Source organism: Apiospora kogelbergensis (assembly GCF_038363985.1).
Source record: "Apiospora kogelbergensis strain CBS 113332 chromosome Unknown utg000001l_segment0_segment0, whole genome shotgun sequence".
NCBI classification, from domain to species: Eukaryota; Fungi; Ascomycota; class Sordariomycetes; order Amphisphaeriales; family Apiosporaceae; genus Apiospora; species Apiospora kogelbergensis.
In genome coordinates, this window is record NW_027117418.1 from 7,667,787 (window position 1) to 7,694,538 (window position 26,752).

General features: G+C 52.3%; 11 protein-coding genes across 11 annotated transcripts; 6 read left to right on the forward strand and 5 right to left on the reverse strand.

Annotated features, from left to right (window-relative positions):
• Positions 1-192: 192 nt before the first annotated feature.
• On the forward strand, positions 193-852 carry PG998_002465 (uncharacterized protein; the record flags this gene model as incomplete). Its single annotated transcript, XM_066869283.1, has 1 exon — positions 193-852. The coding sequence occupies one exon, from the start codon at positions 193-195 to the stop codon at positions 850-852; it is 660 nt and encodes a 219-aa protein (XP_066737698.1).
• Positions 853-1,757: 905 nt separating this feature from the next.
• Positions 1,758-2,969, reverse strand: PG998_002466 (ribosomal protein L24e; the record flags this gene model as incomplete). Its single annotated transcript, XM_066869284.1, has 3 exons — positions 1,758-2,207; positions 2,264-2,322; positions 2,555-2,969. The coding sequence occupies 3 exons, from the start codon at positions 2,967-2,969 to the stop codon at positions 1,758-1,760; spliced, it is 924 nt and encodes a 307-aa protein (XP_066737699.1).
• Positions 2,970-3,514: 545 nt separating this feature from the next.
• Positions 3,515-3,966, forward strand: PG998_002467 (mitochondrial chaperone; the record flags this gene model as incomplete). The annotated part of the gene is made up of 3 exons (XM_066869285.1): positions 3,515-3,544; positions 3,642-3,769; positions 3,828-3,966. The coding sequence occupies 3 exons, from the start codon at positions 3,515-3,517 to the stop codon at positions 3,964-3,966; spliced, it is 297 nt and encodes a 98-aa protein (XP_066737700.1).
• Positions 3,967-4,252: 286 nt separating this feature from the next.
• PG998_002468 (uncharacterized protein) lies at positions 4,253-5,566 on the reverse strand (the record flags this gene model as incomplete). Its single annotated transcript, XM_066869286.1, has 1 exon — positions 4,253-5,566. The coding sequence occupies one exon, from the start codon at positions 5,564-5,566 to the stop codon at positions 4,253-4,255; it is 1,314 nt and encodes a 437-aa protein (XP_066737701.1).
• A 1,489-nt stretch (positions 5,567-7,055) lies between these two features.
• On the reverse strand, positions 7,056-9,423 carry PG998_002469 (ATP-dependent DNA helicase II subunit 2; the record flags this gene model as incomplete). Its single annotated transcript, XM_066869287.1, has 5 exons — positions 7,056-7,070; positions 7,126-7,595; positions 7,650-7,864; positions 7,919-8,878; positions 8,930-9,423. 5 exons carry the CDS (start codon positions 9,421-9,423, stop codon positions 7,056-7,058), a joined length of 2,154 nt encoding a protein of 717 aa, XP_066737702.1.
• Positions 9,424-10,171: 748 nt separating this feature from the next.
• Positions 10,172-10,989, forward strand: PG998_002470 (uncharacterized protein; the record flags this gene model as incomplete). Its single annotated transcript, XM_066869288.1, has 3 exons — positions 10,172-10,255; positions 10,402-10,693; positions 10,766-10,989. The coding sequence occupies 3 exons, from the start codon at positions 10,172-10,174 to the stop codon at positions 10,987-10,989; spliced, it is 600 nt and encodes a 199-aa protein (XP_066737703.1).
• Positions 10,990-11,374: 385 nt separating this feature from the next.
• PG998_002471 (uncharacterized protein) lies at positions 11,375-11,827 on the reverse strand (the record flags this gene model as incomplete). The annotated part of the gene is made up of 1 exon (XM_066869289.1): positions 11,375-11,827. One exon carries the CDS (start codon positions 11,825-11,827, stop codon positions 11,375-11,377), a length of 453 nt encoding a protein of 150 aa, XP_066737704.1.
• A 1,797-nt stretch (positions 11,828-13,624) lies between these two features.
• PG998_002472 (uncharacterized protein) lies at positions 13,625-14,860 on the reverse strand (the record flags this gene model as incomplete). Its single annotated transcript, XM_066869290.1, has 4 exons — positions 13,625-14,031; positions 14,087-14,310; positions 14,369-14,445; positions 14,501-14,860. The coding sequence occupies 4 exons, from the start codon at positions 14,858-14,860 to the stop codon at positions 13,625-13,627; spliced, it is 1,068 nt and encodes a 355-aa protein (XP_066737705.1).
• Positions 14,861-15,552: 692 nt separating this feature from the next.
• PG998_002473 (uncharacterized protein) lies at positions 15,553-17,856 on the forward strand (the record flags this gene model as incomplete). The annotated part of the gene is made up of 6 exons (XM_066869291.1): positions 15,553-15,633; positions 15,696-15,896; positions 15,955-16,133; positions 16,186-16,355; positions 16,406-17,745; positions 17,818-17,856. The coding sequence occupies 6 exons, from the start codon at positions 15,553-15,555 to the stop codon at positions 17,854-17,856; spliced, it is 2,010 nt and encodes a 669-aa protein (XP_066737706.1).
• A 3,189-nt stretch (positions 17,857-21,045) lies between these two features.
• On the forward strand, positions 21,046-22,040 carry PG998_002474 (uncharacterized protein; the record flags this gene model as incomplete). Its single annotated transcript, XM_066869292.1, has 4 exons — positions 21,046-21,158; positions 21,514-21,584; positions 21,656-21,681; positions 21,945-22,040. 4 exons carry the CDS (start codon positions 21,046-21,048, stop codon positions 22,038-22,040), a joined length of 306 nt encoding a protein of 101 aa, XP_066737707.1.
• Positions 22,041-23,431: 1,391 nt separating this feature from the next.
• On the forward strand, positions 23,432-24,535 carry PG998_002475 (Sin3 binding protein-domain-containing protein; the record flags this gene model as incomplete). Its single annotated transcript, XM_066869293.1, has 1 exon — positions 23,432-24,535. One exon carries the CDS (start codon positions 23,432-23,434, stop codon positions 24,533-24,535), a length of 1,104 nt encoding a protein of 367 aa, XP_066737708.1.
• Between the last annotated feature and the right edge of the window lie 2,217 nt (positions 24,536-26,752).

Sequence of the window (26,752 nt, forward strand, 5' to 3'; positions counted from 1 at the left end):
CAATAGTACAATACGAACAGATTAACGGCAGGATACGCCCAGTTCTCCGTACAAGGGGAGAAATATAGGGGCAAAAAAGAAAGGAGAGGGGGAGATAGAGAGAGAGGGGTAAAATAAAGAAATACACAAGAAAAGGAGAAACAACAGATAGGGGGCACGCCAACCAATCCCGCACAGCGCAAGCGAGCAATTATGGATGCCTACAAACGTGCCGGCCGAGGCGGTGCCGGCAACTATTACAGCCCCGAACAAATCAAGGAGGCGACCAATGGGGGAGCCAAGGGGGGAGAGCAGGACCTCGAAGCCCAGAAGCCCGCCTACGACGACCCGCCCCCCTCCGATCCCGCCACCGCCATGAAGGTCTTACCTCCCATCCCCTCCTCCACCGGCGGTGGGTATGCACGAGCGGGCCGGGGCGGCGCCGGGAACTTCGTGAGCGCCGCGGAAGCCGAGCAGCACCAGCGCGCCGAAGCCCGCCACACCACCACGCTGACGCGGGCCTCGTCCTACGGCAACGCGCACGCACCTCAACCGTATAACCATGACGCCTCGTCACATAATCAACAGTCGTCATCACCATCCCAAGGCCAGCAACAACCACAACAGATAAGGTACTCGGGCCGCGGCGGGGCGGGCAACTGGACCTCGGACCCGGCCCACCAAGACTACGAGCAGGAGCAGCAACGGCGGCGCAAGGCCGCGCTCGACGCCAAGGTCTTCGACGACGTGAGCGCGGGGCTCGCGGCGCCCAAGAAGGCCTATCAGCCGCACCCGGCGGGCCACGTCGGGAGGGGGCGGGTCGGGGTCGCTGGGCAAGGGGGTGGCGGCGATATGGATGGGACGGACATATGAGCATAAGTAGATATATACATACTTGGGTTTTAGAGAAAGCTAAGAACTTGCTTTTGACTTGGGACTTGACAAATGGCTTTTTCCCAGAATGGGGGAAGGCAAATGGATAACTCAAGGGGTTGATTTGAACTACACGGCCACAATCACCTGCATACACAAACGAACACACATACGAATCACCTAGAGCAATGCATGAGACCTAGAACTATACATCGGAGAGGTCTGGTCTGGTAGAGTCTGGGAGAGAGATATGGGAAGCTGGGCAGGCATGGGGCAGGACCCTTGTACATATGATAAAACAAACGGTGTATTCATAGACTAAAGATGCCATTATCCTGTTCGTATTGTTGTTGGTGATTGAGTTGTGTTGAGGCTACTCAGATCACTGACATTACTACTTTACCACAGGTCTCGGAGACGAGCTGGGCAGACGAGTTGCGTATCCATCTGCAAAAGTGCTTCGAGTGACTCATGCATCTGCTTGAGAGGTGAGTATGTCTCCACGTCCCTATGTACCACAGTCGTATTCCCCGGATCATGTGTCTACCATGGTGGATTTCACCGCGAAACCTATCAGCATGAAGTCGCAATTTCAATCCCCATCTTGCACTGTTGGATTCACCAAGAGACACAATAGCGGGATCGAGCGTTATTCACTCAGCATGAGATGTATCATCGCAGGGAAATCAATGTCCATGATATATTTGGCTCCCACGAGGGTAGCCCACCAACGCCTTGACACATGCCTGGAAGAAAACGCAAGCAGCAACCGCAGTAACGCCATGGTGTGAATAATACCGTCATTCTTCTTCTCGGCCACAAGCCTTCCTCCAATGTCATGCGCGATATCATAAGCGCTCCTCGTTTATGCGTGGCTAGCAGCATCCAGAACAGACGCTTCTTCTCTATTCGGAATCGACATCCATCTCGTTGTCCGGGGTCTCCTCGTCGATTCCACCGTCGATGCGGAGCTTCTGGCGTATCTTCTCCTTCCCGAAGGGTTTGTTCGCCTTGACGGGTAGCACGTTCTCCTCCTCGAGTCTGTTGATCTCGTCTTGTTCGAGACCCTGCTCGATAGCAAGGCGGCGCTTTTCGCTGCCGCGCATGCGGGGCAACAGGTGAGAGTGAGTTTGCACCAGCTTCCGGTCGTTGGCCAGTTCGATCGCCCGCTTTCCAGCCATCCGCTTCTTGTAGAACACCCGCTCGCGCTTAGATCGGATCTCCGAGATTCTGGACATCGCCTGCATCGTCTTCTGCCAGAGTTCACGGTTATACCTGACGGGGACATTGCGGCGTGCGGCGAACTGAAGAGTAGAATCGACTGTAAGTTCCTTGCCAGCCGCTTTGCGGTAGGCCTATCATCGAATGGGTTAGTATGGAATAATGGTGTAGGAGAGGCTGTGTGGCTTACCTTTGTCCATTGGAGCTTTCTGGGGTTCCGCTTCATCTTGAAGTTCTTGTGGCACTTGGCTATGAGGTGTCAGTAGGAGTAGGCAACATATTGATGAAACGACAGCACATCCAAGGGCAGCTGAGGTAGGATAGCTTACAGCGACAGAAACGAAAGCTTTTCGCATCATTCCGCACCTTCCTGGTCGTTAGTTACTCTTTCATGGCATAAATGGTGTCTCGGGAGGCCTCACAAAAGTCTACCGCTTCTTGTCAGCTATGATCAGTCCACGCGGAAGATGGTATTTTCTACTTACGATACCCTTCGACGGGTATGCTGGGCGGCTGCAAAAATGGCACGTCTCTACTCTAATGACGGTAGGAATAGTTAGCAAGTGATCTCTAAGTAGATGTATCGTGTAGTGTCCCAACGCCGCCGAGGGCCCTGACGGCGCAACCGACGACGAGGTGCCGCCCGTGCTGTACGACCCGAGCAACTCGAAGTCGCTGTAGCCACCATCCACATCTGCCCTAGTTGTAGAAGTGGCCGCTGTCTTGCTCGCGGCGCAGGGAGACTCGGATCCCGCCGGGGGCAGCTCGTCGGCGGCGCGGTATGCTAAGAGCGAGGAAGAGGAGCCGGACAGCGTGCGGTGCGGGTTCGGCAGGCGCTCTGATGCAGTGCCATTGCTTCTGTGGCTGTTCCATCTGCTAGGCATCGATGCCGCCATGCTGGAAGGCGAGAAGTTGGGCAGCCGGGATCGCCGCCGCCGCGGCCGCCGCGGGCCGGTGGATGATGCTTCCGTAGGAATACGTCGACGCCAAACGCAAAGCTATAAGTTGCCACGTACCTCATATTTGCGATTGACCACGGTCGTCCGTGGTTTTGTTTGAACTGGTATGATGGTGGTGTAATTGGGGATCTCTGGTGTAGCAGCCAACATTCAGTGACTAGATGGTATGCATGGTTTTTGGTCAATGTTTCTGGCTGCCGTGACTTTTTTCTGATCATCGATAAGATAAGACGTACCCCACCTTAAATGAAGACTTTAATTGGCGTGGTGGGGGACACCTAAGAGAGTTGACAGGGGTCCCTCCCCGGAGGACGGAGCGGTCGTGCCATCAAAACTTGAATAAGCTGAACTCCGAGCGGCGACTTCTGTGTTCTGCGACCGATATCCCCATCCATCGTCTTAACCGAAGACTTTGCTCTGCCAGCTCCCGTCGAGAGGCCACACCAACCCTTCTTCACGCAAATCAAGTACCAAAAGTCATCATGGCTTCTATGCTTGCCATCGGAGGCGGGGTCGCCGTCGCGGCTTTTTTTGGTACGTACTAGGCATCGTCATGGCTTTGGAACCGGCTTAGAGGGGCATCTTGGACTAAATGTGTGTGCTTTCTAGGGACGCGCGGGACTTGTCGCATGGAGGCGATCGCGAGGCGGTGTCGGTGCCATGGGCAAGGCTTTCTATAAGGGCGGCTTCGAGGCTCGGATGACGAAGCGGGAGGCATCCTTGATTCTATCTCTCAAGTAAGGCTGATCTCTGTGCACGCCGAAACCCCTGCCAGCATGAACTAACTCGACGTAGCGAACGCGCCGTGACGAAAGATAAGGTCCGCAAAGCCCACCGAACTCTGATGCTGCTCAACCACCCCGATAGAGGAGGCAGTCCTTACCTGGCCACCAAGGTCAACGAAGCCAAGGAGTTCCTCGAGAAGAACCCTTAATGTCGAATGAGGCACCACGTGTATAGAGATAATGTACAAATAAAAAACTACGGCATTGTACAAAGCGACGGCGTTCGGGAATCGGGTTTGGGGCATTTACGGCACGCCATAAGCATTTGGTTGGTTCGGGGTCCGTATTCTATGGAATATGACCTCGAGCGGCCCCTCAAGGGCTTATCTCTCCTCTGATCCGAGTTAACATAGAAAAAAAGCATGAAGTGAAAAGAATGAATACCCCTAACCCCTCTTGGGACATAGTGACGAGCAGGGCACACACCCATAGCATTTACCAATGCGGTTCCAGTCTCGAGTTCGATTCCGAAGTGGCTTGACGCGAGCCTCTAGGCTCCTGTGATCTGATAAATGATCCCCCATCTTCGTCTTCCCCGTCGGTCCACTCTGCTTCGCTCGGAATTTCTCGGGGGTCTTCCGTGGTTGAGACGATCTCAGGATATCCCGTCGTTCTCAGTACGGCCATGTTAATCATTGCTCGGAGGGTGTGCATCGCATCGTTTCCAGCATTGTGGAAGTTGCGACCCGGGATCCCGAGCTCGTTGCACATAACTGCCAACTTGCGGTGCTTGGGATCTCTCTGGACACGCTGGAACATGCTCTGGGTGTCTACTTCGTCGAGGAAGAGCGGGGATCTCCAGAGATTGACACCGAGGTCCATGAGGTACTTCAAGTCAGAGATTAGATCATGCCCAACCAGGACAATGGGGCTTGCGGCGTCGTCATCTGTGCCGATGATGGACTCAATTCGCTTGGTAATGTTCATTCCTGGAACAAATTCGCTCTCGCCAAAGTCAAAGAATTCAGGGCAGCCCTTGACAAATCGATGGTTGACCAGATGAGCCACCTCTTTGATGCGGAGATGGTGCGATTGGATCTTGCTGAACCATTCCAGCCCCTTCAATCCCGGAGGCAATCCAACTATATCCTGAGTATCAAGTATGGCGATGCCAATTTCTGTGATGTTCTGGTTGTTCAACTCATGGGCTTCTACATCGATGCAGACAAACCGAACATCCCACTCGGTCTCGAAGGGTGGTGGCATTGATATGTCCCAATTCTTATCTGCTTCACCGCTGGTATAAGCAGCACGGGTTCGTAAACCAAGATAACGCTGCACCCGCTTTGTGATTTGGCCGAAACTCTTCTGTTTTTCAATCGTCTTGGCTCGCTGGATTGCGGGATCCTTCTTGGGTTTGGGGGTCTTAACTGACTCGTAGATTTTATCCATCTCATTCTTGAAGTAACTCAGAGCCGCAGGCTGAGTGTTGGGATAATCGGAGCTGGACTGGGCCAGCTTGGTCTGCAATGCATTGTACGCATCTCGGGTTTCAACTTTGCCAGCAAAACGCGGGCGTGGGCAACCCTCAAATCCAAGTTTGAACTTCCCAGAGTTGCTTCCTTTGGGTATGGTCAGAAGGGTACGGAGTTCTCGGTTCACGCCACGGAGAAAATCCTCGAATGCAGTAGATGGCACGAACAAGAGCGGAGCTCGTCTGGAACTTGGATCGTAGAGGTAGAACATGTTCCAGCCCTCGCCTTTGAAGAGATTCTCATCGAAGAAATCATGTACCTTCTGCCAATTCATGTTCCCAACATATCTGTCAGGGTACTGTCTGACCAGCCGGAAGGGACAAAGGAGCAGGCCACTTGGAGCAGGGCTGTTTTTCTCCAGACCGATGGATGACGAAGATGCTTGAGCCATTGTGGTTGCAGATTGAGAGGAAACTACTGCGATTAGCAATTGTCATAGACAAGCAAGATGAGAAGCGGACGTGGTGTACCTGAGTCCTGTTGTCGACGGCTTTTGGATTTCTTCTTCTTCTTCTTCTCCGTCTGATGCTGAGGTGGGTCAGCAAAGATCTCTCCAGAGGGCTGTGCCATGTCTGAATCAGAGGGGAAGATGACACTGCAGCCTCCTGCATAGAGTACAAGAGGCTCGGGAGATTCTTGGGTGCGATGTGCCTTCGACATGTCTACGCGTGGTGGTTGGTTGGATTGTTGTAAGAATGAGGATGGAGTTGATTGCAACCTACAAATAGACGGATACGCTTCTCCTAAGTCAAGGGGAATACGGAAGGGGGCCGTGGTTTCCGTAGTTGCTGTAGTTGCTGTAGTTGCTGTCAATTTTAATTGCAAACCGAGAGGCAAGTTTGATGTTCAGCGCGTAATGCAAACGGGCAGGGAAGGTGTGACAGAGCACAACATTCAAATACTCAGCTCTCATTGCAATGATGGAGACATGTTGACAAGTTCCTCGCCACGGACACGTTCGGACGGATTAAGTCACCACGCGTGGTATTGGTTGATTTGGGATTGAGGTTCTTTGGCGCACATTGTAGGGAAATGGCCATAATATATCAGCTTTTGTTGCTGAACAAGGCAAGACGATTTCACGATGGAACTTAAACCATGAGGTTTGACACCATTCCTTTTGCATATGTTTGAGCAACAATATTGGCCATGTCTAAGTTAAAATATTTACTAAAGAGGACAGTGAATACATTTACGCTACGTTGTGATATCTCTAGAATGATATATTGACCTACATGTACTACAGTAGACTACAGTAGCCCAAAAAAGGGAAAGGAGGCAGGAGACGAAAAAAAAAACAGAAACTTGACCGCAGAGGGAATCGAACTCCTCTTGCCTTTAAGTATAATATAATAAGAATACTACCGCTAGGCTACACCAGCCCGGTCAAGGGAGATCATTGTCATTATCGTATATGAACCTATCGGCAAGAGGGCGATGCTTGAGGTTTAGCTAACTCCTTTATAAGAGTCCTAGTCCAGGGTGAACTCAAATCAGGGAGTCGGGCCAGGTGAGGCAATTCCGCATGGGACAGAGAAAGTTGTCAGTACAGCTTACAATGCATCGCTCATATAAAAGTCCAGCACTTCTATGTTATTAATCTTTTTGGAACACCGGCATCTTAAATTGTTCAAGGAGCCAGTATCATAAATATAGTACATTGGATTGTGGTGTGAAGCCCCTTTGTAAGGAGACCAGTTCTGAAATTCACACCCTGCCAGCTCTGGCCTCAGAATCGCAGCTAACGGGCTCTAATCAAAATGCTACTTCTTGTAGAACTGCATAAAATTAGTTTAAATCCGGCACAGGGGAGATCAGGCGGGCGGTACTCACCTCAGCAGCCTCTTCGGGGGTGACAGTCGATGATTCTGCCGTCGAGTTGTCAATCAACCCAAGTCCCTTTCCTTTCAGCATCCACCACAGCTCACGCCGGTCGCCGCCCAACTCCCCGGAGAGAATTTTCTTCTTGAGGTCAAGCAGGTAGGCGTTGAACACGTCCGGAAGTTCGAAGTCCACCATGCCTTCGCGGAACACACCTAGGTCCTCTATGGCACGGTCATAGTTGAGATCGCCCATGCTATCACTGATGAGATCGCGTATAACCTGGCCCATCTGCTTCGCAGCGTCCTTGACAACATTCTCGTTGTCACTCGTGTCCAAGATCTGGCGGAACTCTGGAATCGCGTTGTTTGAGTCGATCTTGGCGCGTTTGTGCTCTGGTTGCTTAAGGAGCGCGTCGATGTCAAGCCCAGAGCGCGGGACGACCTTGTCTCTCTTGAACTTGCCAGTTGCCTTGGGTGGAACTAGAATAATCATTTTAGTATAGAGCAGGATCAGTATGTGTGAGGGCAACCCACCTTTCTTGACTTCTGCAGTTTCGATTAAATCGTCAAGTCTGGTTCTGGCCGCTTGCTCCAGATCCTCGTCCGGTTTTGCATATTTGACAAGGATAGGGGGAATAGGTGGTACAGGCTGATCGGGGTAGATAGCACGATGACGGACAGCTTGATTTATACGGTGCAATGTCGGGCAGTATAAATCGTCTATGGGGGCATATTCTTGTGTGCGGTTTCTACATCGCCGTTAGTACTCTGATAGTGTAGTATAGCCAGGGAGAACCACATACCCATCGTCATCCATTTCGTATGTTGTTATATCCATCGCATCCACATACTCACTCATGGTCTCTACAAGATCGCGTGATGGTAGATGACGGTGCTCGTTCAAGACCTTCCCGGTCACAGTGACGATCTTGTCCAAAGGAGGGAATTTATAGCTGCGGACATCTTCTGCGAATGGCAAGGGAACATCGTAAAGACATTCGAACTCTAGATCGATGTGGGGTGCCAGAACGAGTAAAATAGGCTCTTTGCCGTCCTTGATGACCAGCCGCGCAATAGCATAGGATTCTAGTTCGTGGAGGGAATGGATAAAGGATGATAGCTTTATTGAAGCCTCTTCGTTGAACTTTTGAGGGACGATCATGCAGCTGTCGCCCATGTTGACAAAGGGCTCAAAATTGTCCTGCGGAATGAAACCAACGATCGCAAAGCCCTTGGTAGTCTCGATTTTGGTGATATTGTGCTCAGTCTCGCTGATGTGTACCGCAGTGCGACCGTATTCGTATCCTTTCGCAAGATCTTCGAGTTTGATATCCTTCTTGCCTTGTGGTCCCCCGGGGTGGTTAATGTAGTAGCTTCGGATGTTATTCACTGCAGCAAAGTCTCCGCCCGATTGGACCCCCTGCATTGCATCGGCGTCCCCAGATTGTGTTGCGTGGCCTTGACGCAGAACGACATTGCTGGCCGGTGGGATGGTGGCCTTATGCGTCTTGAAGTATCTTTCGACATCAATACTCATGGCGCCCTGCTTAGGGTCTCCAAGGGTGAGGGGGCCCTCGTATGACTTGTAAGGCTTGACTGGTTTCAGACGTGGAACGCTGAGCTCGGCGATGGCCTCTGCAATGGTTCCAAACTGACCGTCGCATGCCTCGGTGAGCTGCTTGAGTAAACCCTCATTAGTGGCCTTCTGCTCCGTCTTGTCCTCTTCCTTAAAGCCGAACTCGGCGTCGTCGAAGTCCACACCCCTGAGGTTTCATTAGCCTTGATTCACAAGCTGCGAAGATGGTGTTACCCACAGCACTGTCAGTTCAATACCCAGCTCCTTGATCCTTTTAGCGATATCGGCCATGTTCTCTTCGTCTTCGTCGATGGTAGACTCCCCATTTGTGACGAGAAAGATCCTGCGGTTGTACTTGAGCTTCTTGGTGAATGTCTCGATCATCTCCATGGCAATAATGACAGCGGATAAGGCATCTCCTGTATCTGTCGAGCTGGGTTGTATCTTTTCTTGCAGACTTCGAAGCCCGGCCATGTACATGGGACCAATCTCTCTCAAGACAGATATGTTTTCGTAGCCATCCTCCTCGGCCAGGGGGTTATCAGTCTTGTCGGTCTTCAGACCAACAACGCCTATATTCCATGTTTTCCGGTTTGCAGCAACAGTAGTCGATATCCTGTCCCAAACATACTGCATGCTCCAATTCAGGTCCGGTTCAACCCGGCCATTGTGGCAGTCAGCCATGGATGACCCGAGGTCGATAATGTAGACTGTAGCTTCTTTGTCCGCCATTTTGAGTCTGAAATGGAAATGCAGGTGCCGAGAATGGATTGGATCTGACTTCAGAAGAGAATGGGGGAAACGCAAGTATTGGGCCAAACCCGGGGTTCTTAAGTGTCTTTTATTTTGTAAGTGATCTGCCTCAGAAACAGGCAAGGGACAATTAGGCAGTCGCGGCACGGTTCACGTTGGCCGGCGCGACTAGACGAGCAGGGAGAGGGAGCAGGGCGCTCGGGTGGGTCCACTTTACGCGAACTACGATCCGAGTCACGGGATTCCCAGGCGTCAGCGAGGTTTCTCCAGGGCCTACCCGTACTCCATAGAAGCCATGTCGTCAGACAGCGGTGTGTTATTGTACGAAGACATATACATGGTAGACAGAGGTATCATATTCTCGTCTCAATTGTTTCCCAGCTCTTAGATATTCCAATTCGATCATTGGCACCCAGACCTATCCTGGTCCACTAAGGTCAGACCACAGCACCTAAAAAGCTGCATGGAGCTAATGTCTGGCATCGGATGGGGAAGCTTGGGAGCTTGGGAGGGGCCATCGTAGCGTCATGGAGGTCGACAGCCCGAGAGCATGCTACTTACAATGCGTGCATATCCCGGACTGGTCCCAGTATTGATGTGCAAAGAGGCATATATCAACAGCCGAAAGACCCGCTTCATCCTACTGTTTAATCCAACTTCTTCTCTTTAGACTGACCTGGTATCAACAACTATCATCACCCTTTCCAGACAGTGAACGATCAAAAAAATGGCTTCTCCCTTGTGGCAGCCTGGCCCGTATCATATCATCTCGTACGCTTTCCCCCACTCACGTCCAATATGGTGTAATAGAGTAGGTTGTGTATATACTGACCATTTCCTTTTACTAGCTATGGAACCCTCCTTGGGACAACAGTGTTTCACGTAAGCCATTCACTATATTGCGTCTGCCCTGTTCACTTACTGTGTATTAACGCATTCTGTTTTGCACATGCGTAGTCCTTCATCAATGCAACAGCTTCGTTCAAGGTCCTCGAGCGCCCGCAGTTCGCTATTCTGCAACGCGCCCTGTTCCCCGCCTACTTCGGCATTCAGACCATCGCTCCCGTCGTCCTGGCCCTGACCTACCCGGGCAGTCGCATCTCCGCGAGCGGTCTGCGCGGCGTGCTGGACGACTACAACCGCTGGGGCGTGCTGGTACCTCTGACTACTGCGTTTGCGACAGGACTGGTAAACTGGGCGTACTTCCTGCCGGCGACAAACGCAGTGACTGCGAAGCGTAGAGACCAGGGTAAGCTTAACAAAATAATAAAACCATCACACGTTTAAGGGGGCGGCTGCTTGCAACGGAAAAGCTACTTAGCCAATCGCGAAAATTATATGCCTGACAAGAGGCTTGCTGACACGCGCCGATATGCAGAGACAAAGGACGGCAAGAGAAGCTGGGATGCCCCGCCGCACTCCCAAGAGATGAGCGCCCTGAACGCGAAGTTCGGCAAACTGCATGGCATCTCCTCGCTTCTGAACATGGTCACATTTGGCGCAATTCTTGCGTACGGCTTCAACCTGGGCTCGAGAATCCAGTAAGAAGAGCATACAAACGTCACAACGGCACATATAATAGGCACACTGCATGGACACAAGAAGAAGATGGTGCGTCGAATTCTTATGAAAGCAAGAGAACATAGCAGCAGCGCAAGCTGCACGTGGCCTGGTATTATAAGAAGATACTACCCCGAAGACCCCATTGAATCAGACAAAGTAAAACGCCATTTCCCCGTCTATGTGTCGACAGGTGCTGTAACAGAAACCCAATACGCCGGCCCCCGTTTTTCTTCTTCCAGTTCGCCCGCTTCCCATGGGTATAGTTTTCAAATTGAGCCTCGATTTGTTGTGCGCGGCATGTCCACCTTTGCCTTGGGACAACTGCCGCTTATTTAGAGCAGAGGATAGACATTGTGTGCTTTCTCCTTCAGCGGCGTCCGGCCAAGGCCAGCAGTTCCTGCTTGGCCGCCGCGAGCTTCTGGGCCTTGGTCTCGGGGTCGTCGACTCGGGGCCGCCGGCGCTCCTCCGTGGCAGCGCGGCGCAGCGAGTCGTGGAGCGAGCGCTTTGGGGGCTCGAGGGACAGCTGCGTGGTGATGCAAAGCTCGTCCTTGGGCGGGGGGAACTCACGTGCCAGCGGCGGGAGAGGGTTGGTGCCCGTGTAGGATCTCGCGAGAGTGGGCGGCTTGGGGGCTGCCGAGGCGGAGTCGGTCGAGGTCGACGAGATGGACGATCTCCGCGACGACTGGGACGAGGCGGTTTTGGGGAAGTAGCTGGTGCTCTCCTCGCTGGGCTGCTGCTGCTCAGCACCAACTCCAGCCCCGACAAAGGGGGAGGCGAGAAGGCCAGTTATGTAGGTGAGAGCTTCGCCGATGTAAGACATCTTGCTGTTGTGTGTGGTTTGAATGGAATGAGAAAACGTGCCCGACGCTTTGGTGATGAATGAAGTAGGAATTTTCGAATCGGTCAAGTCAAGCAGTTGATATATTGACGATGGCACCGCTGACAGTAAGTGTGTGTGCCTCGACAACGCCTGGCACGTTTTATTTCAGATAGGTGTAGGACAGGAAATCTAGGTTGTGTGTGGTGGAGAGAAGTGTGTGTGTGTGCAGTGTTTCGGAGAAAGGATGATGAATATCTTCTCTAGTCTGACCCAATGTTGTCTGAAAGTGTGAAGTCACGGAGACGAAGAGGAGGAGCGAACAAATGGAAAATAGAGTGGAGAATTGGATATCAGGGAAGAAGAGCAAGAGGTACGTATGCAAGCTTGACGAAAAAGTCTAGAAGGTCAGAGCCCTAGGGAAGGAAACGGGGAAAGAGAGAAAAGGGTGGACGAGAAGGGGGGGTCTTTTATTACTTTCTCACGATAGCCTCAACGCATTGGTCCCAGGGTGGGACTAGAAAGCTAGGAACGGAGCTCTTTGCGTTACGAACTGCCGCTATTCAGTGGTAATTGCTCCCGTACCCCACTCAACTGATTGCTTGTATGGCAATTCAAGAGGATCAACAATATGCATCGCAGAAGCATCTATCCTACCGAGGATTTCGTGACCAAGACGTAATCAGTGCAGGCCAGGTTGTCCCGAGTTGCACAGGAATGTATTGCCCTGTATGTCTGTCTATCTGCGTGTCTGTTGTTGAGTGAAGCGGCTGTCTGGGTTGTTGAGATGGATGCGCAAACAGGACGGGCGAGGCCGCAAGGGTAGGGTTCATGATCTGCACACTATCCAGCATTTTCCTGCAGGTAGGGTCCTGGGTCCCTCAAGTCTTGTGCCTGTTTAGTGAACGGACCCACCGACATCGCATCTCGGTACAGGGAGATTGTGAGATTGTAAGATTGTAAGATGGCTGTCTCTTACACCAGTCGGATATTGGTAACCCGTGGCCTACGTGTATTCGCCCAAGCCGTCCAGGCCTGATAAGGGGCACAATGTCAAATTACAGCCAACATCCTTCGCGACAGACGCCCGCACGGGTGGTAGTCAAACCCCGCGCCCTCACAGCCTCAAAAGCCATGGCGGCTGCCTCAGGTGATATCACAACGGAAAATGACCAACTAGAGGCGCCCACTTTCATAGTGAGTTAGGAAACGACGATCATTCAATGAGGGGTCATGCAAAACACTTGCAAATGACGGACGCCTGCTTTTGACGGCTTCATTAGGATCTGAAGCCACAGTAAGCCGCATACATCTCTCTTCACCACTCAAAACTGCTCTTGTATGCCGGTTGCGTTGCACAAATGCTGTGCAGGATCATTTGAAAAAAAAGCTCGACTCGGATAAAACACCCACTCTGTTACACTCGTCAAGCCCGGTTGAACGAGACACCGCCTCTTCCGTTATCTACCTATCACCATGTTCCCGGTTCACGTTCCTGCTGCCAAACAACTGAACGGATCCAGAAGTGTACCAATTCGAGCCTCAAGGCGAATCAGCTCAAACCTCAAGTGATCCCAAACATTGTTAGTTTCTCCTTCCCTGCTTGTGGATCCCGTTTCAATCGGGCAACAAAAATAGCCAAATAATCGCCCAAGGTGCCAGCCAGCCAGGTCTACCAGCCAAGCTCCCTTCGGCAACTGGGCATGCTTCACATGCACGACTGCGTCATTGTGCATTGCAGATGCGATTGCGGCCGCAAAAGGCGCCTGAATGCTTTCGCCGCTTCGTGAGAATTCTCGCTTATTTCTGTTTCGCTGCCTGCTTCTTGGCCAACTCGCTGGTACGTATGACCTTGGGCGCTGGCGTCTTATACGCAGTCAAGCTGGGAATGTGTGCGCCGACTTGTCGCTGATAGTGTTTGTACTCTGGGTACTTGCCCGACGAGATGAGTTCGGTGAGCCACGTCGATCCCTGGAAAAGCATGACCAAGAACAGGGCACCTGCGCCAGACCAGTTGTAAAGCGTCTTGCTTGCATAACAGCTCCACTGGTAAAGCATAAACCAGATAGTTTGCTCTGCCGCGAAGTTCGGGTGACGTGAATACGCCCAGAGGCCAGACGTGATGAAACCTCTTTCGAGCTCTTGCTGTGTGTATCCCTGGGGAACCACACCCAACTCTTTATATTCTTGCTTCGCGGATTGAAAGTCTGGGGTTGTCAGCTTGATTAGCCTTTGGACTACGTTGGGTTTGGGTAGACTCACCCCATTGCTGCTGATCACTAAACCACTCGGATACCACGAGAAGTAACTGTATACCGGTGAAGACCTTGTCTGCGGTGGTCAGGTCAGGTTCATGCTGCGTCGTTAAAAGAATGGTATAGGTTGGAGCCGCCAGCATAAAGAGCAAGACACTCTGTATGAAGGAGATGAACGTCGCATTAAAGATAAAGAACAAGGCAGGGTGGACCTGTTTGCGAATTATCTCCCTATTGCAAGAATTAGCTACTCGTCGTGGTGGTATGGCCATAACAGGGGCAGTCTTACCATCTATAGTCCTCGGAGCCCACGGTATATCCGCCTTTTCTCCAGTAGTTGAAGGTCAAACGTGCCTTGACCCGGACCTTTAGCAAACAGCCTCTAGAAATTCTTCACATATGACCACGGGAACAAACTCACGCTCCAGATAGTGCTCCAAAGTAGAATGATGTCGAGGCGCTGGGTAGGCAGGTTGTTCAGATGAGCCCATGCGGCGAAGTGGGCGTTGTAGATGGTTGGCAGCAGACTCCACAGGCGATCTACCTGGGAGTAGTTCCTGTTGAATTCCGACACGGCCAGGAAAATGGACCCAAGGAGTACCGAGAATGCAAACCCTGAGACCAGAGGGTTCGTGCTCTTGTAAAGGGCAAACAGGGCATCCGGGTCAGTTATGCTTTTGGCCAGTTTGGCTGGCAACTCATACAGCTGAGGAAGATATGGCACGACTGTTTTCGAATAGTCGGCGCATTCCTCGAGCGTCTGGACCAGAGGAAGACCCATTGCGACGCCGGTAGCTGTATGATGTACCAAGTGGTGAGGGGTGTGTTCTTTGTGGTGAAGTAGATACCTATTCAGAACTCCTTCGCGTACAAGATGTTGTTGTCGTGAGAGTTATATATGGCTTGCCGCGCGATTCATTCTAGCACGTCATTGATACGTTGGACACGCTCGTGCTCTTCGGGGACCCTGGACTAACTCATTTGGAGTAAGCGCACAGGCCCGCTGCCCGCCAAGCCGCGTCTCAATTCAATATTGACTTTACAACGGGTAGGAGCCACTAAAAACAAGTATTTCAGGTGCCTGCCTGCTAAATCAACACCGCTGACCTCCCTGGTGGAAGTATCGAAAAAATACTTGCGAGCAAATGCCATTTGGACCACCGGTGGTATTGACAAGATTGCCATAAGAATTACGGGTAGAGTCCACTAGAAACCGAGAAACCGCTCTTGAACGTCTTGTCGTGCTCCATAGCAGATTCTGCATAGTATCGACCCAATTCGGCTCAATGCCCAGCGTGTCATGACGGATATGGAATTGAAGAAGACCTCTCTTTACATTTTTACCTCTGCACGACCATTGAAGCTGCATTTTCGTCAATGACGAGACTGGTTTGTCTTTTTTCTCCTACGCGAGAGCATGCTGCCATAGTGCGGCAGATATTGAACACCACCCAGCGCCGCTTCAGTTCCAAGATGAGGATTCTCTGCGTGGCCGAGAAGCCCTCTATCGCCAAAGCCGTTGCTGAACATCTTTCTGGCGGCCGTTCAGAAACGGTAAGTTTTTGTCCTAAACCTGTATAGCCCTCGATCAGAACATATTGCTGAGAGCCAGCTAGCGTAACACGCGCAACAAATATATAAAAAACTATGTCTTCGACTACGATTTCGGCGGTCAGCCTTGGGGCAATTGCTCGGTCACCATGACCTCGGTCCTTGGGCACATCACTGCAGTCGAGTTTCCTTCCGAGTACAAAGACTGGAAACACCCACCTCCAGAGCGCCTGTTTGACGCCCCTGTCAACACGGTCATCGCCGATGTAAGCTACTAGTACCACTGCTTCGTGCAATCATCTTGGCTTACCCGAACCGTCCTAGGACAAGAAGGACATCGCTCAAAACATTGAGCAGCAAGCCAGGTACTCTCAGGGCTTATGCATTTGGACCGATTGCGATAGAGAAGGCGAGCATATCGGACACGAGATCCGTGAGGCCGCCCGAAAGGGAAACGCTGCTCTCACCGTAAAGAGAGCCAGGTTCAGCAACATTGAGAGGGCGTGAGTGAGAAATGTTCCCTTCTTATGGAACATGCGAACTAAAACACCACAGGCACATACTACACGCAGCTCGACACCTGATCATGCTTGACGACAAACAGGTCAATGCTGTCGCTGCAAGAATCGAGCTAGACCTAAGGATAGGTTATGCTTTGACACGCTTTTTATCTAACAATCTCAAGACTCTCGGTGGCCCCTTGGCGAATTTAGTTATCAGTTATGGTAAGTGCGAATCCGATCCTAGTTCCCGAGGTAGAAATCTCACAAAACAGGATCTTGCCAGTTTCCCACGCTGGGATTTGTGGTTGATCGATACTTCCGAGTAAAGAATTTCAAACCAGAAACATTCTGGAGTATCAAGGTGAAACACAAGAAAGAAGGCATCGACGTTAATTTCTCCTGGTCGCGCAATCGACTTTTTGACCGGGCCTCGGTCATCGTCTTGTACGAGCGTTGCCTCGCTGCGAAGACAGCGGTGGTCACCAAGGTACAGGAGAAACCGACCAAAAAGTGGAAGCCGCTACCATTGACTACAGTAGAGCTGCAGAAGATGGCGACACGTTTTCTTCGCATGACTGGTCAGCAAGCTATGACTGCGGCCGAAAGTCTCTACAATAAGGGTTTCATAAGTTATCCCAGAACGGAGACGGATAAGTTCGACAAAGGGATGCCCCTGCGGACTTTGGTTCAGAAACAGGCCCAAGACAACCGATGGGGAACGTTTGCGCAGAATTTGGTAAATGGTGGTTTTCAACAGCCAAGAGATGGCCGGCACGACGACAAAGCCCATCCCCCTATCCATCCTATCACATATGCAGGGCCGTCGGCAGCACTCAACGACTTTGAAAAGAAGATTTACGAATTCGTGGTTCGTCGATTTCTGGCATGCTGTTCCGAGGACGCGAAAGGAGTGGCTACCGATATTGACATCCTCTACGGCGAAGAGACCTTTCACGCCCATGGCGTCATTGTGCTTGAACGTAACTACTTGGAGGTTTACGTCTACGAAAAATGGACAGGAACTGCAGAACTGCCAAAGTTCACATTGGGAGAGCGCTTTGAGCCCCACGAGGCCATGATGACGGAAGGCAAGACGGCTCCCCCAAGCTATCTGACCGAAGCCGACCTCATCGCTTTGATGGACGCAAATGGCATCGGCACGGACGCCACTATGGCAGAGCATATCCAAAAGATACAAGATCGCGACTACGTACGCACAGTGCCCCGATCTGGGCGGCAGGGTGGCGGAGATGACGACGCAGAGAACTCTGATGAGGCTCCAGCTGCACGAGGGGGCCGTGGTGGTCGCGGTAGCCGTGGTGGTGCCCGTGGGCGCGGAGGACGACGAGGAGGGGCAGCACCTCAAGCAAGGGGAGGAGGAGGGGTAATGGAATTCATCCCGACTCGCCTGGGGGTGGCCCTAATCGAAGGCTTCGACAGGATGAACTTCGAGACCAGTCTAGGCAAGCCTTTCCTGAGGAAAGAGATGGAACTGAAGATGAAGGCTATATGCGACGGCCATACAACCAAGCAGGTGGTATTGCATGAGAGCATCAGCCAGTACCGACGCGTTTACAACCAATCACAAGAGAACCTCAACGTTCTCAAAGCTGTAAGAGCGCATCCCCATCACAGCCTTCTCCTGCTGTATGACCTACGAAGAATTTACTCACATTTGCTTTAGGCCTGCAGGCAATACATATTCGACAATGCTGCCGGTTGATCCTAAGCCTTGTACGGATTATCTTTTCCGTTTCGAAAGGGTTGTGCAGCAGGATAGCTACGAGAAATCCCGCGATTGGCAACTCGCGTAGGAGGCGTTGCCTCATGTCCTGCTGGGCTGGATTCCACCACTGATAGTAGGTGTGTATGGAATACACTACGGCCTCGGCCTCATTCCGCGCGGCCACATGGCAGCATCTGACTTGGCCGAGTCCATCACAACATCCGCCAGGTCGTGCACTGGTTATGGTGAACATTCCATACATACTCGACTTCGCATCCGCTGCGTCGTATGATGACAGGACGATGTCCGGGGGCATTCGCCAGCATCATTAGGGCAAACCCTCTGGGTCACAAATATACATGGCCGACTACCTTGTGTCACGATAATACCCTGGGGCTCCAAAATTCAAACCTAGATCCATCCCTTCGAAATGAGGGATTAAGTCATCTGCCAGATGCCAAGCAGGCTGTCACACGGAAAGAAACGGAAGCCGTTGAGCGGCCATTGGGTTGGCCATATTGTGCTATCTTGGTTAGAGAGCGCATGCGGAGCTGCCAATGCCGTGAACATGGCTGGGGACATTCGGTCCAATCGCGACATATTCTATGCACAACGGGTGTGATCACATCGCATGGTTGGGCAACGTGGGGGAATCGGTAGGGAGATAACGGTGTTGCCCAGCAGTAGCAGCAACAGCGGGGTAGATAGTCAGTCGACCTACGACCCGAACGCGCACCTCGACTTTCGGTCGTATTGGTCTTTATGTAATATGTGTACAGGAAAAGCTGGGGGGATGGTATGGAGACACGGAAACCCCTCAATGTGGCACCCCCCAATCGAGCGCACATTTACAAGCTATACTACCATTGGTGGCCGGTACTACCACTCGGTACAACGGGCACGATGTTCGTGATGCGGCGTTCAAAACCCACCAAAATCCAAAGACACAACCACACAGGCAGCGGGCGTCGGCTATAGTTGCTCGGAAACACAGTGTCACATTCTGGGACCGATCATATGTCTCGCTCGAACCGGCCTTCCGTATTGGGCTGCAAGTGTCCGGCGATAACGTGTCACCAAGCCACCCAATGGCGCTGACGTCCTTTCAACAATGACTTATAGTAACTGTTATAGTGGCCGCGGAAGGTCTGATACAAAAACAAAGGCATCATAGTGGACACCTTGTATCGGCCGAATGTATTTACAACAACAAGGATAAGCGACTGCAAGCCCGCTCTTTTGCTTACCTTAGGCGAGGCTGATTCAACGGGTGTTCTAATTACCCGAATATGCCTGGTGTAGCCGCAGACGATGCCCGTCACTCTGGGCGCCTCGGGGATCGGCACACATCGATGGGACCCTTGTCTACTCGCTGCTTGCTTGAGGTTCGTTACCTGTCCGCTTAGACAGATATCACGAACATGCGCCTGAAGCTCTGGGGATCCAAAATCCGGGACAACCCATGGTCAAAATGTACTAACCAGGCTGACTTCCGACTTAGGGCAATGCCCTCCATCCCAGGAAACGTGCAAGTCAAGGGCAACCTTACGAAGTCGAATTTCGAGATGTGCGTACGGAGTAGCTCGTGCGATGCCATGCCACTGACCGGCCCCGGGTGGAGCCGAGAGAGTTTTGGCAGCCAAACGGTCATCCGCAGATCCGGGTGGTCTAGTTGAGCAAGTACAAGTAGTATATCCGCCAAACAGCAAATGAGTGGGTAGAGGTTGAGTGCCCCAAGGACCCAACCACTCTATATTTCCCAGTTGGAATCGTGGAGAGATACGGAGCAGCTAGTCACCACTAATAGACACGCTCTAACGACTTACATGTCCAAACAAGGTTGTCTTGTGCCCCGGGCTGGCCGTTGATTGGTTGACTCGTTCGCTCTCTTTCTCGACTATCTGAGTTTCGACGAAACCTGAGACGAGACCGTCTCAATCCACTTGGATGGAAACTCAGCAGCTGAACTCTATTCCCTCCCTTCAGCGATCTGCCCTGCCGCGGATAGTCAACGCGTGTGCGCGCGCGGACTCGTTACGTATTTCTGAAGGGGCGAAAATAACAATAGCCATCCACAGGATCAACCGGCAACTCCCAGCAAATGGTCCATACCACATGTCTGCACCCAACGGCTCGTTTTGCCTTCCGCAGCGACGCGGGGTATTTGGCTTTTGTTCGCATAATAAGGTCATCTCTAGCACCACCATTACCCATTAAGCACACTGATCTGAGGCGATTCTACCCGCATGCGCATACGACGTTCACACTTTACATTAGTCTTTTTATCTGGATCTGCAGCGAAAGTCGCAGCAGCAGCCAGATTAGGCGGCCAATCAAATCGACACGTTCCCAAAACGTGCAGGTTGCTTCTTTTTTGGGGGGTGTGGGAGAGCGCGAGGTGGGAGAGGGACAGACACGCGCGCATCGGCCGAGAAAGCATATCGTACTGACAGGTACCTTACTACGTCGTACTTACATGTCTAGCTCGCCTAGTCCGACCTAATGTGATTTGAAGGCCATGCGACCGACGAGCGAGCGAGCGATCGACATGGAGCAAGGCACGAGTAAGTCGCAATGCCGTCGAAACAAGATATTCTGCAAGATGTGCAATATCGCATCCGAATTAGGGCTGTGCTTGCATGTGTAAGTAGGGGAGAAGTTTGTGCGACAATATCCAAAAGATGGATAACGTGTCCCGTGTTCTTGTCTGATGATCCGATCTACATAGTATGCGATGTGACAGGAATGAGTCCGGTTGCTGCGGCATCGGAGTTCTCTCTATACGATATCGTATCGTAGGCGTCTGACCACGCACGTTTGACCCCTGAATCCACCACAGCCAGCCGCGCTATCTAGAGTTCAGGTTGGTGAGAGCGATGTGAGATCATCTACTTGTGCTTGACTCCTCTAGCCTCGTACTGGACACACAGACGATGGCGACGCCAATTGCCAATAATAATAAGGTACAGGCAATAAAACCGTTTTTTGTTTTGGTTTGGTGCGGGCCACGGTAAACCCTAGATATCAACGACGGCCTGACGGCGTCGCGTCGTGGGGGCATGCTTTTGGGCCAAAGCACTAGGTTAATACCAATAACTTCCTGAATATGATATACCCTTCCTACACACAAAAGGGGCAAGCACCGAAATTGGAGGTGGATATTGCCCTTTGTTTTCATTTCACACAATGGTCGTTGAAAACCCCAAAAAGGAATTTGCCAAAATTCCCCTGGTGCGACAAGTCGGTGTCGAAAAGCCAGCAATGGAGATGTGTCTCGTGGTCAACAACACCGACGATGTGTGAGTAGTTCATTGTGTTGTCCAAGTTTCCGCCGCTGAGCTGTACAGTAATCCAAGTCAGTCGGGGGATCCTCCAAATGTGCCCCCCTGTAGGTACATGAACGGAGGGTCATGGGATTTTGGCAAGAAACAGTTTCAGTCACACTGTAGAGTGCGGTCTGCGGCCCATCAGCCAGTCAGTCGCTTTTGTTAGGCTCACGCCCCTCTTCTGCCTTCTGAGCCGTCCGTTTTAGTCTCGCTGGAAGGGCAAGCTGCTTGCTGCCGCTTGCTGCTGCTCGCGGGAATGCGTGGGAGGTGGGAGGGAGGCCGAAACAAGCCCAACACCTTACATGCCTGCACGTGTAGGATGCTCTAGCTCTCAAACAAACCAGCAGCAAGCTGTCTTGTCTCTCAATGCAGCAGACTACAATGCAAATGGAGACGCGCGTACGTCATAACAAGTCCACTTGCCGCAGTTACCAGTAGCAAGCTACACACATTGTGTGCACACACGCAAGCACAATCGCACGCACAAATAGGTGTTGTAAGTACATTTGATAGGTTGCCGCAGTCTGGGGAAAACATACGATGCCCGAATGAGAGGGGAGGAAGAAAGAGGAGTAAACACATAGCCAAGGGTTGCGATATCCTGCTTATCCAGCTGCCATGACGCAATCACTGACGCCTACAGGTGCAATCCGTACAAAACGGCCAGCAGAAGGAAGGTTAGGTATCATGGTTGATGATGGCTGAGGCTTATGTACGGTATTGGCGAAAGTAAAGTGGCCTTAGCTGACAGCGACACAGTCCCGGTTTCTCCCTAAGCAAGCCCAGCTCCAGCCGTCTCGTAGGAAGGCGACGGAGGCGGCTGAGAAGAGACGAAGAGAAGAAGAGAAGAAGTAGAAGAAGACGACACGACACAGTGCGCACTGCACATACCGCCCTTCCGCCACGGCTGCTGCTGCTGGGCTGCTATTCCCAGCGCATCAACTCATTCCCACCCATTTCGACTCCATCCATCTATCCGGCCCCCCATCCCTCTCACCCGTCGCGCACAATCGACGAGAATCTGAACCAGGGAAGGGCCACTCGCACCCAGTCTTTCTCGAGCTTCCAATGCTTCCATAGGCCCATGGCCACGGCCCTTTGCTAGGCCAACGCCCCGGTTTTGTTTGATTGGGAATTAGGAATCTGGCTTCCGGCTCCGTGTAAGTGCTTCAGAAGCGACCTGCGCACAGCGACCTCAGCGGCCTCTGCGACACGGCGCCCAGGGAGAGGGAAGGAAGGAGGAGGAAAAGACGGGAAGCAAGCCACCGCCCTTTGGCGACAGGAACAACGCACAAGCTTCTCCTTTTTTTACGCAACAGTGAAAATTCTGACCGATAGTTTTCCCATGTCTTTGTTCACGATAGATGCAACATGTTCGTACTGTGTTTGTTGTTGCCGTGTGTACAGTGGAGGGGAGCGATAGACGGGAGATATGTATACATATGCACTAATTTTATGTAGAGGTAGTAGATATGTATGTACAGGCAGGCATAGCCCTTCTACAGAGTCTCTGGGTCCCCGGGTAGGTACCTACGACCCAGCAGGCCCGGTAGCTCTCGCAGCGACAATAGCGGCACCCCGGGCTGTTCTTGTTACCCAACGCTACCTGCCACTACCTACCCCAAGTACCTCCAGCCATGTACATCCTGGCCTCCCATGCCCTGGCCATGCCTCCCATGCCTCCCATGCCTCCTCCCATTCCTTACCAATACCGGCCAGGCCAACACTTACTTATCTTACACCCGGGCTTGGGCTTGGTTTGGGCTTGGGAGTCAGTCCATCCCGTCCATCCAGCCCAGTCAGTCAGTCAGTCAGTCACACATGCAATACATTAGACCCGACTGTCGCTCACTTCCACCTTCGGGCTGATCCCTCTCCCTTCTCCAAGCACAACCAACAACAACAACTAACATCACGCATTTCATTGCACATCAAGAGTCATCTTCTTGTCACGGCCAAGATAATCGCGCCAGCGCTGAACATCTCGCCATAATCGTTTTTTGTTTTCCTTGACCCGGAAGCAAAGACAAAGCACGTCGCTCATCTCCTGTATACTTTCGGGCCTGTCGCTTTGTAAGTCGCCATCCTGCCCCTGCCCTCTCTCTCTGACTCAACCCTGGCCACTCGGCCACACTGCCCTCCACGCGTCGCACAAAGCAACAAACCCCCTCTGCATCCTCTCGGTATGCTAATCTTGTGTTGCGACACTATCTAGACTCGTCTCGAAGTATTTACACATTCCCAACATGGCGTCCCTGGCATCAGCTGCTGCTCGCGATATCCCCAAGACCTCCGCCCCCCGAGACAACTTCACTGCTGTAGCGGCCGGACGACGGAGTGTCCCTGTGACACGAAACCATCCTCTTCCGACTCCTCCCAACTCCATATCCCCTGCGCTGCCTCCGCATGGGCTCAAAGCCCAGCTGCAGACTTCGCACAGGCAACAGCCCTTAGAGCCCATCGATTCAGATCTGGATCTGCACGATGGAACCGACTCCGACTCGGTGGGTTCCCCAACCTTCGAGTCGGCCGGTGCCATCTCTCCGGCTCTGCTCTCCAAGTACCACCTGCCCGAGATCGTGCTGAACCACGGCCCTCTGGCCATCCGTCACATCATGGGCTACCTGACGACATCAGTCCCCGGCTTTGCTGGCATCCCGCCACCCAAGGCCCGGAGGCTGGTAGTCGCGGCGCTGGAAGGGAAGGGACACGGGCACGGACACGGGGCCCAAGGAGGAGGCGGTGGTGGTGTGAACGGTGACGTGATTTTTGAGAAGGTCGGCTGGGGGCGATGGAACGCGAGGCGACGAGGTCAGCCCTGTCGGTCTCGAATGTCTCCTGAAGCCAGCGGCCCGACCTCCTACCCTGCTGGAGGGATCCCCATCCACAAGGCACCTGGTCGCAATGAGCGCGCCAGGCTGGCCGCCCGTGCCACGAGCGTTGGCAACTCGGCAATCTTCTCGCATGACGATCATGATGTGTCCATGATGGAGAACGAGGCGGACAAGATGTCTCTCGGCTCCTTGGACGGTCCCGCTTCGGCCTCGTGCTCAGAAGCTGGCGACGACGACATGACCATGAATGACGACCCAGAAGACGCTACTGATGACGAAGACTGGGCGGCGGTCGGAGCTGCCGCTTTGCGCGCAGGCTCCTACTCGACCCCAGCTGACGCTCATCGTGACTTTTCATCCCGCATGAACTCTACGGGAGCCTACCGCAGCTTCTCCGGGACTGGCATGCTACGCGAGCCACGACTGGATAACATCGACTTGGCTGCATTGGCGGCCTCGCCTAATTCCCAGGAGCGAGAGGCCATCCAAGCCCTTTTGCAACTTGGTTCTTTATAATTTTGCATTGCATCGGCGGCGTTTTATTTATGAGGAGGGGGATGACGGCCGGCTAGGACGGTCGGTTTGGGAAATGGTTTCGGTTGGCTGGGCTGGCTGGAATGGTTTTTGCGTGGCACACGGCATGATCGAGGCGGCGTTCCTCTTGATCGGCATTCGGTTTGGCGTTTGTGTTCTCGTTGGACACATGGCGTCTGGTGGTTCTAGCGGAAGCCCTCCCCCCGTTATTCTTGGTTGCGGCAACACTCGCCTCTCCGACAGCACGGCATTTGCATATGCCCACAGCCCTGGGGGTTTCTGGCTCAAACAGCCGCTTCCCGGGGCAGCGGGCCTCTTTGGACTTTTAGCGACGTTTTCTTTTCTCTCATCACCACACGACATTACGAGGTTGCACGTTAAACGGATCCATACGGGACTCCTGGTATGGACAGAGAGGGTTTTTGGCGACTTTGAGCCGGTAGTGATAATTGCTACTGCATGCGCTCGGTCTCTGGACAGTCTCGACCAGCAGTTTTTCTTTCAACTCTATACCCCCTTTGCAACTTACCCCCCACACACAATGCAGCAAGCCATCTTCTGCTGTAGACTACATCTCCACTTCAACATCCTGGAGGAACTTTGGCAACCACCCATATACACAATTTAATAAGCACGTCTTGGACGGAAGAGCTAGGACTTGACAAAGACAAACAAACAAGGAAATGACAAGCAAGATTGGCATTCTGGAATATCTACACTGTGCCGGATATGAAAGTGACAGGCCGACAAGAAGACCCCCCACGATGTACGCATGGTATAGTCGGGTTCATAAAGACCAGTAGCGGAATGGATCGGCAAGGCACGCATTGATGTCACTGTACATACATGGGCAGCAATGGGGAACGAACAGCTTCGCAGCTAGGATAAGCTAGCTGCTGCTGTCTGTACACATACATCCACAAGCAAGATCCACAAACCGGCACTGGGGAAAAAGACAAGCAAAAAAAGAAACAAGCACAACTAATTTTTTTAAGTCGGACATAGCAGCAGGTAGATACATTACTCGACTCATGTTGGAGAATAATATATATATCACTTGGTTGTTCCGACAAAGCCCGTCCGCCTTCTTCCCGCATGAAAGGGTATCTGGTAAGCTCCTGAGCTAGACGGACATGTACTTGTAATTTGATCAAGGACGGTGAAGATGCCTGTATACCAGCACATCCAAACCCACCGGACTAAATAGGCGCCCATCAAATCGGGATGTTTTCCTGCTTCACTTTGGGGATCTCCACCATAGCTTTTCCCAAGCTGTATAGCATGGCTGTCAAAGCCAGGCCCATCCCGGTTGAGCGGTCGAGGCTTGGGGCTCCATACTTGTACTTTGGCCATGGACCGGACGGCTTTGCCTACTTTACCACTTCATACTGTACAAGATTCGGATCCATCCGCCCATGGATTTGTTGTAGACAACCCCTCTATCGGGCTGTGTGGATAAGCCCAAGTAAATAAATATCCATATAGCGTTAGTCGGCCGCCTAGATAGAATACGTGTGCGTGGGTGGGCGTTGTAGGGTAGCGAAACCCTATGTCCGATCGCGATGCGTCGCTTCCGATCTGGAACACCATTGAGCTATCGTGAGAATCATTTGGCGGGGAGGGAAGGGAGGGGAGGGAGGTACGTGTACGTACGTGTTTGGTGTTTCGAAATACCATCGAAAGCTTGTGTGCGTGCGTACGTGTGGCCCTGGCTGTGTGATGGACGTGGTGGCATAGGGACACGGGATTGCCGAACCCTACTTCCAAGGCCGGGGACGAGGGCCGGGAAGGCAGGGAGAAGAAGCTTTGCGCTTCTTCTTCTTCTTTTGTGTATGTGTGTTGTCCAGTGTCCCCCAAGTGCATCGACGAAGACATGCTCTACGTTTGAGAAGGAGTATATCTTCTATCCGATATAGGACCGTTGATACGGGCAATGGATACTCTGGAAGCCTTCTCGCGAGCGCCCGTGTGCTGGATATCGATCTCTTGGTGGCTACATATTGGGCCAACCTGCTGGCCGTAAGACAGCGACTTCCAACAACAGCCGTAGATGAGCTTATCGCCAGGCAGGTAGCCACTCGAATCGATACATAGACGTTTAGTTAGGTACGAACAGAAGGTGTCTATCCCGTCAACTGGTTTGGAGATCTGTCACGGCTAGCGGCCTTCCTCGGGCAAGCTGGACTGTCTCCTAGAGAT